At 39.3% G+C, this 17,463-nt stretch overlaps 1 protein-coding gene across 4 annotated transcripts in view; it reads right to left on the bottom strand.

Moving 5' to 3' along the window:
- LOC311060836 (myosin-binding protein C, fast-type-like) overlaps positions 1-17,245 on the bottom strand; it is a 42,200-nt gene extending 24,955 nt beyond the window's left edge. Inside the window, exons 1-4 of one of the 4 annotated variants that reach the window (XM_084079176.1) lie at positions 17,109-17,201; positions 9,066-9,083; positions 8,910-8,927; positions 1,947-1,967 (exon numbers count right to left, since the gene is read on the bottom strand). In XM_084079176.1, the coding sequence (XP_083935302.1) occupies positions 1,947-1,967; positions 8,910-8,927; positions 9,066-9,083; positions 17,109-17,130 (79 nt within the window). In that variant the 5' untranslated portion in view covers positions 17,131-17,201. Of the gene's footprint in view, positions 1-1,946; positions 1,968-8,909; positions 8,928-9,065; positions 9,084-17,108 lie in introns of all 4 variants that reach the window. The other 3 variants (XM_084079178.1, XM_084079177.1, XM_084079179.1) reach the window with 3 other exon arrangements.
- Between the last annotated feature and the right edge of the window lie 218 nt (positions 17,246-17,463).

Genomic DNA, 17,463 nt, shown 5'->3' with positions numbered 1-17,463 from the left:
TTTGAGGGGTTTTCATTGTTTATGACAACGTTCAGTCAAGTTAGATGGGGATGCTGCCACCTTGTAAAACATACTCCCAGACAATAATCTGGTAAGGTTGTATAGCTTCCCCAGATTGCCTGATGTAGGATCTTCCTGACGGTGATTGTTCTCGACGCTTGAGAACCATGACTGATATACTGTAGCCTGTTTTCAAAGTTGTATTTATACTATATTTTAATGACGCCTGATTTATGAAATTTGAATCTTGGTAAACACAAAGGTTCAGTCAAACATTGAGAAGTCAGAAGCACTGCAGATATAAATTGCCCCAGGTCTACAAAATTATTTTTATATTATTTGACATCCTGTCCAACTCAGATTACCACATTTAAACATGAAGTAAGACGTTAACAGACACGCAGGCCATGCGCTCGTTGGGGAACATTTGCTATTTCTCTTACCATACTCTTCACTGTCTGAATATTCTGCGGACAAGCAAGGAAGCAAATGAACTGGACAAAGCAGCTTGGCAGACATACGGCATGACTTTGCACAGGACAAACATGTATATATACAGTAACAGTGGAGCTTGATAAACACTGCAGTAAGCATGCCACACAATGAATAAGCACACAAGGACAAACAAAGAACCAACAACCAGCTGTTGTCGCACTCATTAGGTCAACCCTTGTCTTCATTTTGTCATTTTGAAGTGCTACTACTGTACATGCAAAATAAGTAAGTCAATTAAAACAATGCATAAAATAAATAAAAAATAACACAAAGGTAACAGAATTAAACACACAGTATTATCGTTGTAGACTTGGAAGTACAACAGTAAAGTGAAGTTTCAGGACAAAAACACATTGATTAAATGTTTGGTTCAAACGTATATTAAATATATTAAAATATTTAATTAAAACACAGCATAAGGCACCCAAGTGTTAAATCATGAAATATCTGTTTCATAACAATATTTGTGTTTGCACATACTATTACACACTATTTTTCTCTCTTTTTATGGGAGAGACCTCACCTCTGTGGCCTACTGGTAGTGTGTACAAGAACGTTGGCGCTGATCAGTTCATCGGTTTACGAGATTAGCACCGGACACACAGACAGACTGACCCTTTTATAGACGGCTAGACTCCACTGCAGAGCGACACAGTAAAAATGTAAAATTGTGCTGCTGGTGATTTAAAGGTATTGCAGCATCCATGACAACATTGTCTATAGCCTACAATGCTGTGTATCTAATACATGAAATTGGCTTTACTTGGACAAGTCTTGCTGGGTTTAAATACCTATGGCCCACATAATAATGAATAGAGAGGAACTAAGCCCCCTTGTTCCATAGATTCAGATTTATGTTGCTGGAGAACTCCATGACACTAGTTGCCATAGTGGTCATCAGATGATGTGTGGTTGGAGGTGACAGCAGTTGAATAAAATGTGTCTAACAAACTACCTTTGTAGTCATCTGAAGATACTGTTGTATGTGACAATATTTACATGATTCATCTGGTCATATTTACTTGATTAGCTATTGGACAGTGTCAAACCTTTTAATTTCAAGGACCCCATATCTCTCGGAGTTACAGACCTCTATTTGGACCCCCTCAAGGAACCCTTGAGGGGGTCTATGACCAGATGGCTATTCATTTCAGTATCACAACCCGTTTAATAGAAAGACATGCCTGTATTTTTTGATGGTACTGCAATCATACCATCTAAATACTCTGGTATACCATAATACCTTGATACAGCCCGAGCCTGTATACAGTTCACTAGACAAACCTATATACTACTTTAACTTTAAACATGTTCTGAGTTGAAATGTTTAAAACGTACATGCACAGATATCAGTTTCACACATTCTCGAACATGTATACACGTCACTCTGTGAATACATTTAGTATAAAAATAGATTAAATCAGTCCGGTAGGCATACAGCTCTATCTTACCTTCGTCTGCATGTCCATCAGCTAAAGAAAATGAGTGACAATTTTGAGAGATCAATGCTATAGTTATTTCAGTTGTACATAACAGTATAGCAGACGAATCTGCATACGGTAGAGTACAGCATTTATTTCCTGACACTAAGAGGGCCCTTACCATGTGTTTCTTCCGGGCCTTCAGCTGAGCAAATAGATATAATTATTAACTGGGTGAATGGAGAAGGATGCCAACAACGTGATGCCAACTTTCACCGTGCTTATGTCACACAGACAAAACCTCGGCAGATAAACCAAAATACAAAGAACATTCCCCACCACATCACATGCCTACAGCACAGCATAAAAACATAATAGTAACGATAACAAGAAAGTCATTTCAGTTTTGGAAATTGCATCCACCAGCAATCGTGGCAGGTTAACAAACTATAAATATCAAAATTGATTTCCATACAGACGTCATGAGCATACAGTATATTCTGACAATATCACACATACAGCACACCATAGCTCTTTACAGTCTAAAACCATACATGCCAAAGAAATACATTCATAGTCTGCCCATCAGCAGTCGACGACAAAAGTGAAAGAAACACAAATCCATGTACCGTGATTCCGTGGCACACATAATGCAGACAAGCACATAATAAGTGTCATACGAAGGCGTTCACTTGATAACTCCTCAGAAAACTCCAATGTAACGCAATATTATTATTATTACCCTCTTCCGTAGGTGCTTCTTCAGCTTAAACAATTAAAGCAAACTTTAAGCTGGCCAAGACTAATCACACACTGGATCCTTATTCAATATTTCATCTGTCCAATCTGTAGCAATGCCATTATAAGATGATAAGTCATACTGTCCAAACTCCTTCAACATCGGGTTGCACTAAAACACACACTCCATACCACACGAGAAACACTGAGTGAACAAATACACTGAATGAGACCAAGTCACACCAAAACACAACAAGTGCCCTTACCCGGCTCTGCATTTTCATCTGCAACTAAGATGATAGTTTATTTTTATTGTAAACTAATGGAGATGAACAAACGCACACTCAATACCACACGTCACACGGCTACTATGAATACGCACTTCTGCAGCTAAACTTATTGTGTAATTTAATTGTAAACAACTAGTGAAAAAGAAAAAATGCACACTCGATACCACACAAGTAACCCTGAATCTGACCAAGTCACATCAAAACACAACAAGTGCCCTTACCCGCTTCGGCTGTCTCTTCTGCAACTTCTGCAACTAAAATTAAAGTATATTTAAAATGGAAACTTATGGAGATGAACAAACGCACACTCAATGTAAACAACTAATGAAGGACAATGAACAATGTTTATTGAATTCCATATAGAAGCCCTCCATGAACAAATATTGTGAAAATATCACATACAGTACACACGAGCACACCATGTCTCTTTACAGTCTAAATCATTTGTGCTGAAGAAATCCATTCAAAGTCTATTCATCAGCAATCGATGACGAAAATTAAAGAAACACAATTCCATAGAATGCTGTGACACACATTGTGCAGACAAGCAGATATATGGATCATAACTTGAGAGAGAGGCAACGTCACATAAACACGAGCACACCTATCTCTTAACAATCTGAAACCAAATACATGCCCAAGAAATCCATTCACTCTATTCTTTAGGCCTAGCAGTCGACAACAAAAGTGACAGAAACGCAAATCCATAAAAAAAAACTGTGACACACACTATGCAGACAAGCCCATGATAAGTGTCACACAGTACAATGGGGATTCACTTGAGTTATTTTCATCATAATGCCATTAGATAACTCCAACATAAAAAATAAAAAATAAAAAAATCCTCTTACCCTCGTCTGTAGGTGCTTCTTCAGCTAAAACAAGTGAAGTATACGATGAGCTGGCCAATAAATATATGCTTATCCACTGTTGACCAATGACAAACAATAGACTTCTATGTCGTGTTGATGCATATTAAAGCTACACTATGTAGCTTTCATGTTCTACCCCTGATCCCCACTCAAGTGTTGACCTTTTTACCACTGAGCCAATAGAACCTGCTTGCTTGCTCAGGGGAGAAATTGTGCCAAATGTCAACCAGTAGTGGTCAAACCAGACTACAGGAAATACGTGTACATTTCTCAATAGAAGAGCATGGAGACCAAATACCACCACCCCAATGGTGTAATATTACATTAACACACTCTACCATGTGTAGTGAGCTTTAAGTGAATGCTTTTAAATGTTCCTGACCTGGAGTCTCATACAATATTTACACAATCTGTTATCTGTAGTGATACCATTATATTTAAATAATTATTCCTACTGTACAAACTTCATCCTTCAACATCGGTCTAAAACTGAAACACACACTCAACACGAGTAACACTATGTGAATGAATACACTGAATCTGACCAAGTCACACCAAAACACAACAAGTGCCCTTACCCGGCTCTGGTTTTTCTTCTGCATCTTCTGCAACTAAAATTATAGTGGATTTGAATTGTAATCAACTAATAAGATGAACAATAAATGAACACTTTTTTAAATTCCATAGACATGCTATGACAATATCACATACACATGAACACACCATATCTCTTTTCAGTCTAAAACCATACATGCTGAAGAAATCCATGTCAGTAGTCAATGACAAAAATGAAAGAAAGTCCATATAATGCTGTGACAAACATTCCTAAAATGGGCTTGTGGTATACAAAAGTTTGAGAGCCCCTATAATATAATAAATATTACTGTCCAGTAGTGCAACTTACATAGTTGCACTATGTAAGTTTCCTGTTCTACCATGGACTTGGAGCTAACACTGAGCTAACAGAACCTGCCTGCTTATTCAGAGGAGAAATAGAATTTTGACCTTAAGGTCAACATTTGTGTCAAACCAGAAACAGGATTGTGTCAAAGCTTGTGTCCAACCTAGACACAGGATCTAAATGACTCCAAATACAAATACAATCACCTCAATTAAGTTATATTGTATTAACATACTCTACCATACATATTGGGCAAAATACCATTTAATTCACAAAACAAACTACATAATAGAGCTTTAACTCCTGCAACATCGGGTTAAACTGAAAGGCACACTCAATACCACATGAGTAACACTGTGAGTGAAGACACTGAATGAGACCAAGTCACTCCAAAACACAACAAGGGCCCTTACCAGGCTCGGGTTTTTCTTCTGCAACTTCTGAAACTAAAATTATAGTGGATTTGAATTGTAATTAACTTAATTAAGAACAAACGCACGCACTATACAGTATCACACTGAATGAATTCACAAACTCAGACAAGTCACACCAAAGCAGAACAAGTGCCCTTACCCGCCTCAGCTTTCTCCTCTGCAACTTCTGCAACTAAAGTGATTGGATTTGAATTGTAAAGAACTAATAAGACGAACAATAAATTAACACTTTTTTAAAAATCCCATAGAGATGAATTCCATGAACATGCTATGACAATATTGCATACACATGAACACACCATATCTCTTTACAGTCTAAAACCACACATGCTGAAGAAATCCAAGTCAGTAGTCACCGACAACAATAGAAACACAAAGTCCATATAATGCTGTGACAAACGTACATAAAATGGGCTTGTGGTATAAAAAAGTGAGAGCTGTTCTGCTCTGGCATCCAGGGAGTGTGTGTGCACAGTTTCGCTACGATCCAGCCAATGGTGCCGGAGATTAGCTGTTCACAGACAGACACATACACACACGGACTCACGGACGGACGGATGGACGGACGGGGTGCAAAACATAGTCTCGGACATGCCTTCGGCCTGGCGGAGACAATAACACACGAGTAACTGTGAATGAAGACACTGAATAAGACCAAGTCACACCAACACACGTAGTGCCCTTACCCGGCTCAGCTATGACTTCTGCAACTTCTGCAACTAAAATTATAATGGGTTTTAATTTTTTTGGGGGGTTTTAACAACAATGAAGATAAAATAATGCACACTCAATACCACACAATTAACAGATGCATTCCATGAAAATATGACAATATCACGTACACGCAAGTGCACATTTCTTTACAGTAAAACCATACAGGCTGAAGAAATCCATAAATAGTCTGTCATAAAGTTGTTTCACTTGAGTTATTTTGATCATAATCCCATCAGAAAACTCTCACCTCGTAGGTGCTTCTGCCCTGTAGGCCTACAGTACGTGCGTCTTCAGCTAAAACAATTTAAGTAGCCTATACTTGCTGGCCAAGACTAATCACACACTTATGAGGAAGGTAGTGTACGCACATCCGTGGCCCAGGTGCAAGACAAGCAAAAGTATCATAAAAGAAACTAGAGTCTGCACACTGGTGATGCTGAAAAAAGATGTATTTTTATTGCGTCGACGACCCAATAAAAATACAGCGGAGCTTTTCAGCATCACCAGTGTGCAGACTCTATTCTCTTTTATAATCACACACTTAACCACACTTTACCAGCAACACACACACACACACGCACACACACACACACACACACACACACACACACACACACACACACACACACACACACACACACACACACACACACACACACACAGTAGTCTTTCGTTTTGATTTTTGATGCATATTAAGTGCGCAGTTTTATATTTTCCCCACCTGGGTTCAACGGTATTCTGCAACCTATCATGTAGTAATGGCAATTGTTCCATTAAGACAGAGGTTCTCAAACTGTATGCGTCCATTTAGAAATGTGTACAGAAATGCTTTTCCGTTGCTTTTAAACTAAATTATGTTTATAAGACACAAAATCAGCAGGATTATACATTTATTTTCCAATTCCTATTCAAGGCTACCAATATGCTTTACTTTAAAATATGTTTGCACTATAAATCAGGTCTGGGGTCACCCAAATATGTCCCCCATAAAATGGGCTCCAGGTATGAAAATGTTTGAGAACCCCTGTATTATGATCTTACTGTCCAAATTAACTCCTTCAACATCGGGTTAAACTCAAACGCACACACTCGATACCACACGAGTAACACTGTGAATGAAGACACTGAATAAGACCCAAGTCACTCCAAAGCACAACAAGCGCCCTTACCCGGCTCAGCTATGACTTCTGCAACTTCTGCAACTAAAATTATAGTGGATTTTAATTGTAAATAACTAATGAAGAAGAACAAACGCACACTGAACTCCACACAAGTAAAACTGAATGAATTCACTGAATCTGATGGTCACACCATTTCTGCAACTAAAGTGATTGTTTTTTAATTGTAAACAACTCATGAAAAAGAACGATAAACAAACTTTTTGAATTCCATACAGATGCATTCCATGAACACATAATATTCTTGTATAAGACGAAACACGCAGGCACACAATGTAGCTTTACAGTCTACGTAAATCCATACATGCTGAAGAAATCCATTGTATGTCAGTATGTCAGTAGTCGACGACAAAAGTGAAAGAAACACAAGTCCATATAATGCTCGCTGTGACACAAGACAAGACACTATGTACATAAAGTTGTTTCGCTATAGTTATTTTCAACAAGATTTCCTCTTTTACCCTCTTCTGTAGGTGCTTTTCCAGCTAAAACAATTTAAGTAGCCTATATTTTAAGCTGGCCAAGACCCATCACACATTATTTTACAACTGACAGTCTTTTGTTTTGATGCATATAATAAAGTGAATGACTTTATATTTTCCCCACCTGGATTGTATGGATACAACAACAACCTATTACAGTATCTGTAGCAATGGCACTTGTTCCATTTTATTAAGATAATCAATCTTATTATCTTAACATAACCTCCCACTCAATACCACACAAGTTAAACTGTGTGAATGAATTAAATGCACACAGAATGAGACCCAGTTACACCACAATAGAACCAGTGCCCCTTACCCGCCTCAGCTTTCACTTCTGCAAATTCTGCAACTAAAATTAATTTTAATTGTAAACACTAATGAAAAAGAACACTGTGTTTGCTCATTAGAACATGTATTTTTAAACACACTTCAACAGCTGAACATGTACATGTCGTCAGTAGGCAACACATAAAACCCAAAACAGACACAGTACGACCACACATGAACATGGCATTGTAGACATCACGGTACACCAAATATTTTCCCAGAACAGCTGAGTGATACTGTATCTATAACCACATGAACCCTGACGCCCCTATTCTGGGCATGTCATAATAAGCGAACATTGGGCAAAAATAGCAAGCTCACAACATGTCACAATGCAACGTGTTGTGAGCTTATATGGGCTATTTTTCATGTGCTCGGGTGGCGCAGTGGTAAAGTCACTGCCCACCACCACGGAGATTGTGGGTTTGAATCCACTGTGGTGCATCTGGCTTTGTCGAGCGTCCACACGAACACCGTGTTCGGGGGAGGGAAGCCAGGCGGGGAGGGTGATATTGGTCATTGCACGTACCCCTATGGGGCGGCATCTGTCCGTGGGGAGTGTTGGGCGGGAGGAGTAGGACGAAGGCTCTACATCCTCCTGGTGGGGGCTCCTCACTGGTAGGTGAGTCAGTAGGATAAGACAGCAGTGACAACACAGAAATGTGTGTGGGGAAGAATACATTTTCATAACGACTAAATTGGGCAGAAAAAGGGGTAAAAAAAATAATTGGCTACTCTAAATAAAAAAAAAATGAAAAAAAAGAAAAACAAATGTGGGCTATTTTTATGAAAAAAATTGCTGTGTAGGGGAAAAGGGAGTGGAGCAAGTATAGATCCCTGGGGGACCCCAGTCGACAGAGTATATAGGGTTTAAGTGGTTGAACAGCTGATGGACCAATATTTGACACGGCTAGTACACTTATATCAAACCTTACAGATGCAAATGTGTGTTTGTAAAAACACACATTTCCGAGCAAACTGTATGGCATGCTGACATAACAAGTCACAGTAGACAATTCTCGAGCTTAGGGATTGGCACATGCTCATTACACACCATCAGGAGGCGGCGCGTCTGTTGTATGACATGGCCAGTTGACATGGATATGTGAACACATGTGAGAAGGTGAGAACCATAATCAAGTCACTGTGGAACAATGTAGCTGGGGTAAGAAAAGGTCAGAAGGCAAGTGTTCTAATGAAGGTGACTTACCTCCTCCCGCCGGGGCAGCTGAAAAAGATTGAAAGAAAGAAAACAAAATTAATATGAATTACAGATTTAATGAAATGTTTTGTTTTAGTTTCATAAGCACTCAAACAGTGTCATATACCTCTTGATGAAGTGAATGAGATTCACTTTCATACACTGACATAGTTACAGAAGAAATGGAGCTTGGAGTTACATATCCCTATACTGATAGATAATTATACCAAAAATACGTACTTAATTTGAATACAGTTTAACCACAAATACATCCAAAACATATGTTTTTCCCCCCAGCAGAACCATTAAAACACTTACGGTAGTTTTAAATTAGTTACTGGGTAAGAAGATATTTTAAATTAATATTTCATAATCAGATGGATGGGGGTTGGGTTAAGGGGGGTATGGGGTGTAGGGGTTATGGAGGTATGGGGTGGGGGTGGTATGGGGGTTATGGGGATGGGGGGGGACCTTTCCGGTAGGGCGCTTTTTTCTAGTCTTTCCTCATTTGAAAACCTATTCATAAACAAGTTCCCCTTCCAGCCCTACTTTTATTATTTATCCAGCTGTTGCTCTGGAACAGATATCCTTGATATATTATTGGCTGTTTCAGCTATGTTTGCTTAAGAGTATATCTGATTTCATAGTGTGGCTAGTCATCTTGGACTGTAAATCAAGAACTCAAGCTGCCAAGTCAGCAGACTAAAATGGCCAAGGTGGGAAACTGTACGTGTGACAGTGCACAACCCACCTCACAACGCACTTTGAAACTGATCAGCGTTTCAGCGTGACTTAAGGGATCTTTGATCGTGCACTTATTTAAGGAATGGAGAGGCTATCTTTAGTACCTTTCTTGTTTACCAAGGAGTTTTTATTTTTTTGATTTGTGGACGAAGTGGAAGCAAGGTCTCAGCCGTGTTGATTTCGTTGACTAAAACTATGACGAAAAATGTTAGTCGACTACCTTTTTTCACTGACAAACTAAATAAAAACTAAGCTACGATGACTAAAACTAAGACTAAATATATTGACAATTTCGTCAACGAATAAAACCTAGACCAAAATGTTGAGGGACTAGTGGAGAGGAGATCCAGTAGAACTAAAAGACAAGCCATTTTATGCTTGGTTGCGCTCAGGTGTTGCGCTCTGAAAATAGCAGATCTACAACTCACAACGCGTCTCAGCGCGATGCGTTGTGAGCTTGTAGATCGGCTATTTTCAGCATGCAACCAAAAGTGTAAAATCAGCCATTACGACGCTATCAAGGCCCGCCAAAATACATTTTAGTCGACTAAATCAACTGTAGATTTAGTCGACTAACAGTAAAACATTCCAGATGACTAAAATATGACAAAAACGAAATGGAATTTGATTCAAAAGACTAATCAAAATTTGCTGTCAAAATCAACAGTAGTTTGTGAGTATACAGTGTATTTGTTGTGGCCCATTGTTGATCACAGAAAAACCTCATCTGAAATAGATGAATACTATATCCCACTCCCCAGCCGTCTGTGTAGGGCTTACTGCATTACTGTAATGTCAGGGAAAGGCCAGAGAAGGTGTCTTGTGACATGCTGAAGTCACTCCAGTTCCTCTGAGTTGCCTGCTGTTGCCTTGAATGGTCTGACTCAACCTCTACTTTACTACTACAACTCTCTCTCTCTCTCTCTCTCTCTCTCTCTCTCTCTCTCTCTCTCTCTCTCTCTCTCTCTCTCTCTCTCAATGTACAGTATGTTTTATTAAAGGTGCTGTTGATGAATTTCTTTTGTTAAAACAATGAGTGTTTTGTAAAAAAGTTAAAGTTCTATATTCTGATGGTTATCATTGCCATAGTTTTTTCAGTTATTATAGGCCTACTTTTCAGATTGTCACAAGCTATAAAACAACAATAATGTAATGTAATGCTCCTTAACCAAATTAACCCCATCAGCCCTATTCTGGGGGAACATTCACCAAAAATAGCTGATCTACAAGCTAACGTGTTGTGATCTACTATTTTTGGCAAAAGGATTTTTTGTAGATTGCGCCAAGTAGTATAGTGCAATTTGGGTCAGTTTTATTAAGTATACAGGGTCTAAGTGGTTAAACCCTAGAGAGATCATAACACTTGGGCTACGTGTAAATGTGCAAAAGTCTTTTCAGGGTGCCAGTGGAACCCAACTCTTAGGAAAAAGTGTAGCCTAAGTGGCAGTGCCATTCCCTGAATAGCAAAGCAGAGGAGAGGATTGGAAAAAAAAATGTTGGAGGCTCCACCACTGGCACAATTCCTTGTTGACTTGTTATTCAGTATCATAGCCTATATAGCGTGCCTTAGTAAGGTCACTAAGGACCAAAGATGAGGTTACAGTTGGCCCTGCTGACTACATCCAGAAATGTATCTGTTCAGTCTGTTGTTATGTCACATCTGCTTGGGTTGAAAAACGTTTGAATTGATGTTTTAGGACTATTTTTTTTTAAATAGTCAAAAATTACATTTTTTTGTTCTTTACATTTGTTTAAAAAAAAAGGCAAAAATAGCAGATCTACAATCTCACAAGGGGTCACATTGTCAACCTTTTTGAACTTGTAGATTCTTATACATATTAATTTTGCCAGTGGCCAGTTCCCAAACAATGTTTCCAGTAGGGACTCCAACTGCCGGATGCATGTAATTGATACATGTTGGGCAAGGCTAGTATAACCAGCATGTGATATTTGGATTCTGCTGCCAGACGCATTCCTATCAACACCTACACTATTGATACCTACTGACATCATTACCTGCTTTGGTTTTGATGGGATTCTGCACTATAAAAAGATGACTCCTTAAAGGTTCTTTGATACCATAATGCATCTATTTTTAGACTGTGGTTTTGTTCTGAAAGCAATGATTGGAGAATTTAGAGGGGAGGTTTACATACCTATGTGTGTAAAAACAGCAGAGGAGAGGAGTCACAAATGACAGCTTTATTTACACCATGTTTTACGTCCCCCTATTGACAGATGTCAAGTGGACTACCTGACCTTGTCAAACATCTATGAATCACCAGCTCTCTCATTGTCAAAGTTGATATACAGTCCTGGACGTCTGGCACGTGCGGCTGTTTACATATTGAAAAGTGTGTGTGTGTGTGTGTGTGTGTGTGTGTGTGTGTGTGTGTGTGTGTGTGCGTGTGCGTGTATATATATATGTACATATACAGCATTATATACAAACAAGTACACCTTCAAGGTCATTCCTTTCTTGTATAGTATTGTATGTCTTTATATGTCTTGATGAATTGAATACACAGGACCAAAATAGAAACAAGCCCTCAAGGCTTTTTGTGTTATCTTTTTAGCCTTATTGTATAACTGTACATCTGTACTTTTTGCAAACTGTTAATAAATTATTTAATTAACCAATGCATTTCCACACGGGTACCATTGGTTAGGAGTAGGCCTGCCAAATGCACCAGAAAGATTTGACATGCAGCCACAGTGTTTCAAAACCTGTGCTTTTTCTGAATTGTCCTGAAACTCTTTCAGTGGAGTAAAACAAAGTATGATATCCAATATACTGCAAATGTACTTGCCAATCTGGTGTTCCGGTTGTTAATAGCTTAAAGGACGGCTTCACCCATTTTCAACCTATCTTCATGTCATTGGTCCTCAGTAATGCTCATGATAATACGGTATCAATTCTGTCTACTCTGTCTGTGTCTCAGAGAAGGGCTGTGGACAGTTCAGAAACCCGCCTATACCAGTGAGATAGGCACGGGTGCTAAAAATGGGTGAAGTCGTCCTTTAAGTGTGAAGTATTACGCTGAAAAGTCTGTAAATGACTTAACAAGCTAACATGTTAAACCACTGCAGGGATCTAAGACACAACATGATGCAGTAGAAGGCCCAAATGATAACAACACCTCATCGCTGATGCAAGTTCATGTTGCCTTTAGCGATGACTGACTAACAATTTTTAAAGTAAACCACGCGGTTAATTATTAATAATGGCAGCTTCACCAATTAGCAGGAATCACGCAGCAATTATTCCATTATAGATATATAGCATTTCAGCTTTGCGCAGAGAAACTGGTATATTTAGTTGTAGCCTTGCTATATTTAGAGGGCAACATGTGATCCAGCACTGATGTAACGAGACCATACACAGTAACCTTTCAGAGTCTTATAAGGCTACATCTGGAGCCTCGGGGTAATGATACACTAAATGACTGTATTCTTGATTACATTTATTCACAGCAAATTAAGTCCTGCTCTTATTTCTATGCTTGGCTTGGTATTGAAAGCCTCGTGGGGGCATCCTCATCATGCAGTAAGTGTCAGAGAGTTAGACATTGGAGACATGTAACAAACAGGGAGGTCTGGCACTCATCCATGTGCAAAGCAAAATCGTCGTCTCCATGCACTGTGAAAGAGGAACAAATGCCACCTCACATAGTTTCCTATAGGTTTTGCTCTGTGACTTTGATTGGATTTCAGAGTATTTATAGCTTGAAATAGATGAGCACTTGGACAGGACCAGGGGAACTTCAGAGAGTGTCTGTGCTTTAATGTGCCCTCATAACGTGTCGTCAAGACGCAACGCTGAAAGGATTTATGACCTTTTTATGATGAAATATAGCATCCCTTCCATTTAGGCCCTTTCCTCACACCCGCATGACTAGCCTGCTGAAGCCTAATTTACATGTACACTTAGGTGGAAATGTGTTGAGCGACGTGACAAAAAAATATGTATATATATACTTATGTGTATCTTCAGTCATATCAGTAATTTGTTTCAGTTGAAAATGTCGCATTTGTCATGCGAGTTGTCACAAAATGCATAAATGAGGCTTCTAAGATTTTACTACATGTCAGAGAGCAACCACGCATGGCACGTGGTTAGTCACTGACAAAACTGACTGAGTGACTGGAACTTTCTAGAACGCGGTGAGGGATTACATCATGATTTAGCACAGTTAAGAGTTGCCAGTGGGATACATACGACCCACAAAATTTGATATGCTGCTAGAGCACGTGAACTGTACGGTGAAGTTGAGGGAAAAACATGAAGAGAAAAGGTCGAGGGTTATGGGGTGCGGTTGGAGGGGGTATTTTTAGCACTTGGCAGACCGCAACAGAGGTTGAAAGAAGGAAATGGGAGGAGGAATGGTTGCCAGACTGTGGTCCGTCTCATCTTCTCAAGTAAACCGAGGATAGGTAGATACGGTAGATAGATGTCTGTCTATCATACATATACATACAGAATACACACAGAATACACACACATACACTAACACACACAAACGCACGCACACGCACACACACAGTAAACACACAGTAAACGTGTGCACGCACGCATGCATGCACACACTAAATTTGTATTCATAATATTTTAAAACTCATTAAATCTGCATCTTTCCTAGACTTCACAAGCTCTGGAGCTCCGTTTTCTCTCCAACAAATATTGCATCTCATGTTCTCTATGGAAAACTTAAAGTAGTGGAGCTCATGAATTTTAAAGATACACAGTGTTTGAGCCCTGCTGCCAAAGGCAGAGTGCAGACATGATCAAAGTGAGATCATATATAGTGCCAAATTCCACATCCTGTGAGTGTAAAAATGGACTCAGGATTTTGAAGTGTATCTGTGTTCAGCCTAATTTATGCTTCGTCGCACAAAGGTGTCGCGTGCCGAAAATAGCTGACCTACAAGCTCACAACACGTTGCGGAAGTATGAATCGGACTTCACATTGAGGAAAAACAACAACTCCCTGTCTGTGTATCGTATGGCTATTACAACCATAGCCTGGTTATTTTGTACAGCCAAAATATGAAAGGAACCTACATGAAAAAATACATTATAGCTCACAGTCGCACCGCGACGTGAGATTGTAGATTGGCTGTTTTCACTATTCGTCTATATATAGGGTCATAGTGGTTAAATAATGATGAGGACAAGGACAAATGAGCATGGAAATACCATGACAACCAAGTACAAATGACCATACCAGAGCCCAATCAATTTAATTCAACAGCACAGTCCACTGCAGTGTGGGCCTCAATCAAGCCAAGGGTGTGAGAGGATACGGCTGTTTTGCTGCAACATGACCTTGGCGCCCATAAAAATTAACAGCTAACATTCTCACTCTATGTGGCATCCTCTCCATCACTTATAATCACAGGTTACACCATCATGGCAGTGACGGACAGACATCTCACCACGAGAGGACAACTAAGCCGGGCCATAATTATAACCCAAACAACCCTCTTCCTAAACTGTGCCGGGTGTAAAATGTCATGACGATGTCTCTCCATTTGCTCCATCTTTGACTTCTGCAGAATGATTTATAGTGCTTTTTCACTTCATGTCAATTCTGTCTGATAACGATGCAGCCAAATGTCAGCGTCCGTTTGTTGGATTGCAGTACCCAACATCATTCAACATACAGTATGCCAATAAGTATTATAAGTATACCTCACATCCATGTTATTTTGTTGGTGTTTTGACGCATTGCTACAGTATATGCTTTTGGTCTGTTGTCCTGGCCTTTGAAAGCATGTTATGTTATGTTAAGGGCTTTTGTTATTGTTTATGCAAGTGCTGTATCTTGATAAGGAGAGTCCCTCAAGACATTTCAGAGTAAGCTGCCATAATCTTTTTGATAGTTTCAAATTCAGCCAGCATTATCACAATATAGCGGCCTCCTGGGTTGATGTCACAGTACCTGTCCAACAATGTACGGCATTCAAAGGTCAACATATGCTGTTGCCAAAGGAAACACTTGAAATATAGTGTTGCACTGTAGGAGTGGCCAGACCGACCCAATGATGTCATGCAGTCATGCAGTCTGCAGTAAGTCTTACAGTAACACTGTGAGACATTGTTTTTCTTAAATAATCATCGAAAGAAGAATAAGTAAGAGAATAGGGAGTCATTGTCAAACAGCTGCAACCTCTGCCTTAAGATGTTTACAGTTTTTGACATTCTGACATTCATCATAATATGATATTATGTTGTATTTTAACATGATGTGTCCATCTGATGATTTCCTAATAATATTTTAGCGTGATATGTATTTATATTGTATGCAATTGCTATTACACTAAAGGAACCAGTGGTATAGTATGCTGCAACTTATTTGCTTATAATGAGACATCAGGCACATGTGCAACTGTGAGTTGTTTTTTTAATAGCCTACACTATCAGTGCTCACTGATGCATCAGTCAGAGGTTATCTTAATCGGCTGTCTCCTCTTTAGCGCTACTGCCTTGCAGTAATTAACTAGGTCACACAGAAGTTTAAATGGCAAATGTAACAGACGTCTTGAGTTTGGACCCCCTGGAGTTCATTAGTGCTTCCTCAGCAGGCCAGAGTCCCAGTTGGGCGTTAAACCAGTCCACTTCCATCACCACTTTACAGGCGTTGCCACCTGTTCGTGTGTCCATATTTTTGCACTGATTCCCAGTATGCACCATACTCTTCCCCAGTTACACATCTCTTTTAAGGCCTTGTCTTGCTCTCCTGAGTCAAGTGTTCTTTTTTTATATATAAATAGTTAACTAACTAACTAACTAGCTAATTAGTTAGTTAGCTCAACTCTAGGGACGGTAGAAATAGTCATACTTGATTCATTAGCTAATACAAATTAAGGTTTCAACATGACCTGACTCTCTTGATTATATATTTTGGATATCATTGATATCACTTCATTTCAGTTAACTTTCTATATTTTATAGTTGAGAAAGTATTAGTTTGATAAAATAATGGCTGCGATCATAAGTAAGCGAGTAGGTGAATTGCTTTTAACAAACTTTTGTCTTTTTTTTTATTGCATTGCACCATATCAAACATTGTAGGCTCTGCAGCATCCAAAGATGTGTTTTGGCCAAATTTAAGCCATGTCAGTATCAGCAATACTGTAATACTGCAGGCTGTAATTACTGTACTTTCAACATTACATCCATTCAGAGTAACCCTTTAAAAACATCTGCCCATTCACTAATCAATCATCATTTTCACCCCTAGAATCCTTTTATCAGACTAATCACCATAAAAGATACTTTCTGCAAAAGTAAAAGTATGTGCATACCTGCATCAGTAGGCTCAGGCATGGTTATCCCTTCTTCCCTTCACAGCTAGAAGAGTGAGGTCTTGTGGTGCTTATTCCTTTTTTTATTTCTGCCCCCTCTCACTGTTATTCAAAGCTCTCTTGGCACTCAAGTCACACACACCCACCAGTGAGCAAGCAACGGAGAGGGTGCAAGAGAGAGGGAGGAGAGGCAGTCACTTGAAACTCTTCAAGAGTACAGGGAAATGAAGCACTGAGGGTGATAAGGTACAAGAGACAAGAGAGGGAAGTGGTGCTGAAAGAGGTTTTATCCGTTAACGATGAGATTGATGGACTGACTAATACCTGTTGAGCTGCTCTCACGTTTGGGACCGAA

This window comes from Gymnoscopelus microlampas, assembly GCF_963454915.1.
Source record: "Gymnoscopelus microlampas genome assembly, chromosome: 14".
Classification (NCBI taxonomy): domain Eukaryota; kingdom Metazoa; phylum Chordata; class Actinopteri; order Myctophiformes; family Myctophidae; genus Gymnoscopelus; species Gymnoscopelus microlampas.
Note: the sequence above shows the minus strand (reverse complement) of the source record. Positions and strands in the feature narration are given on the sequence as shown.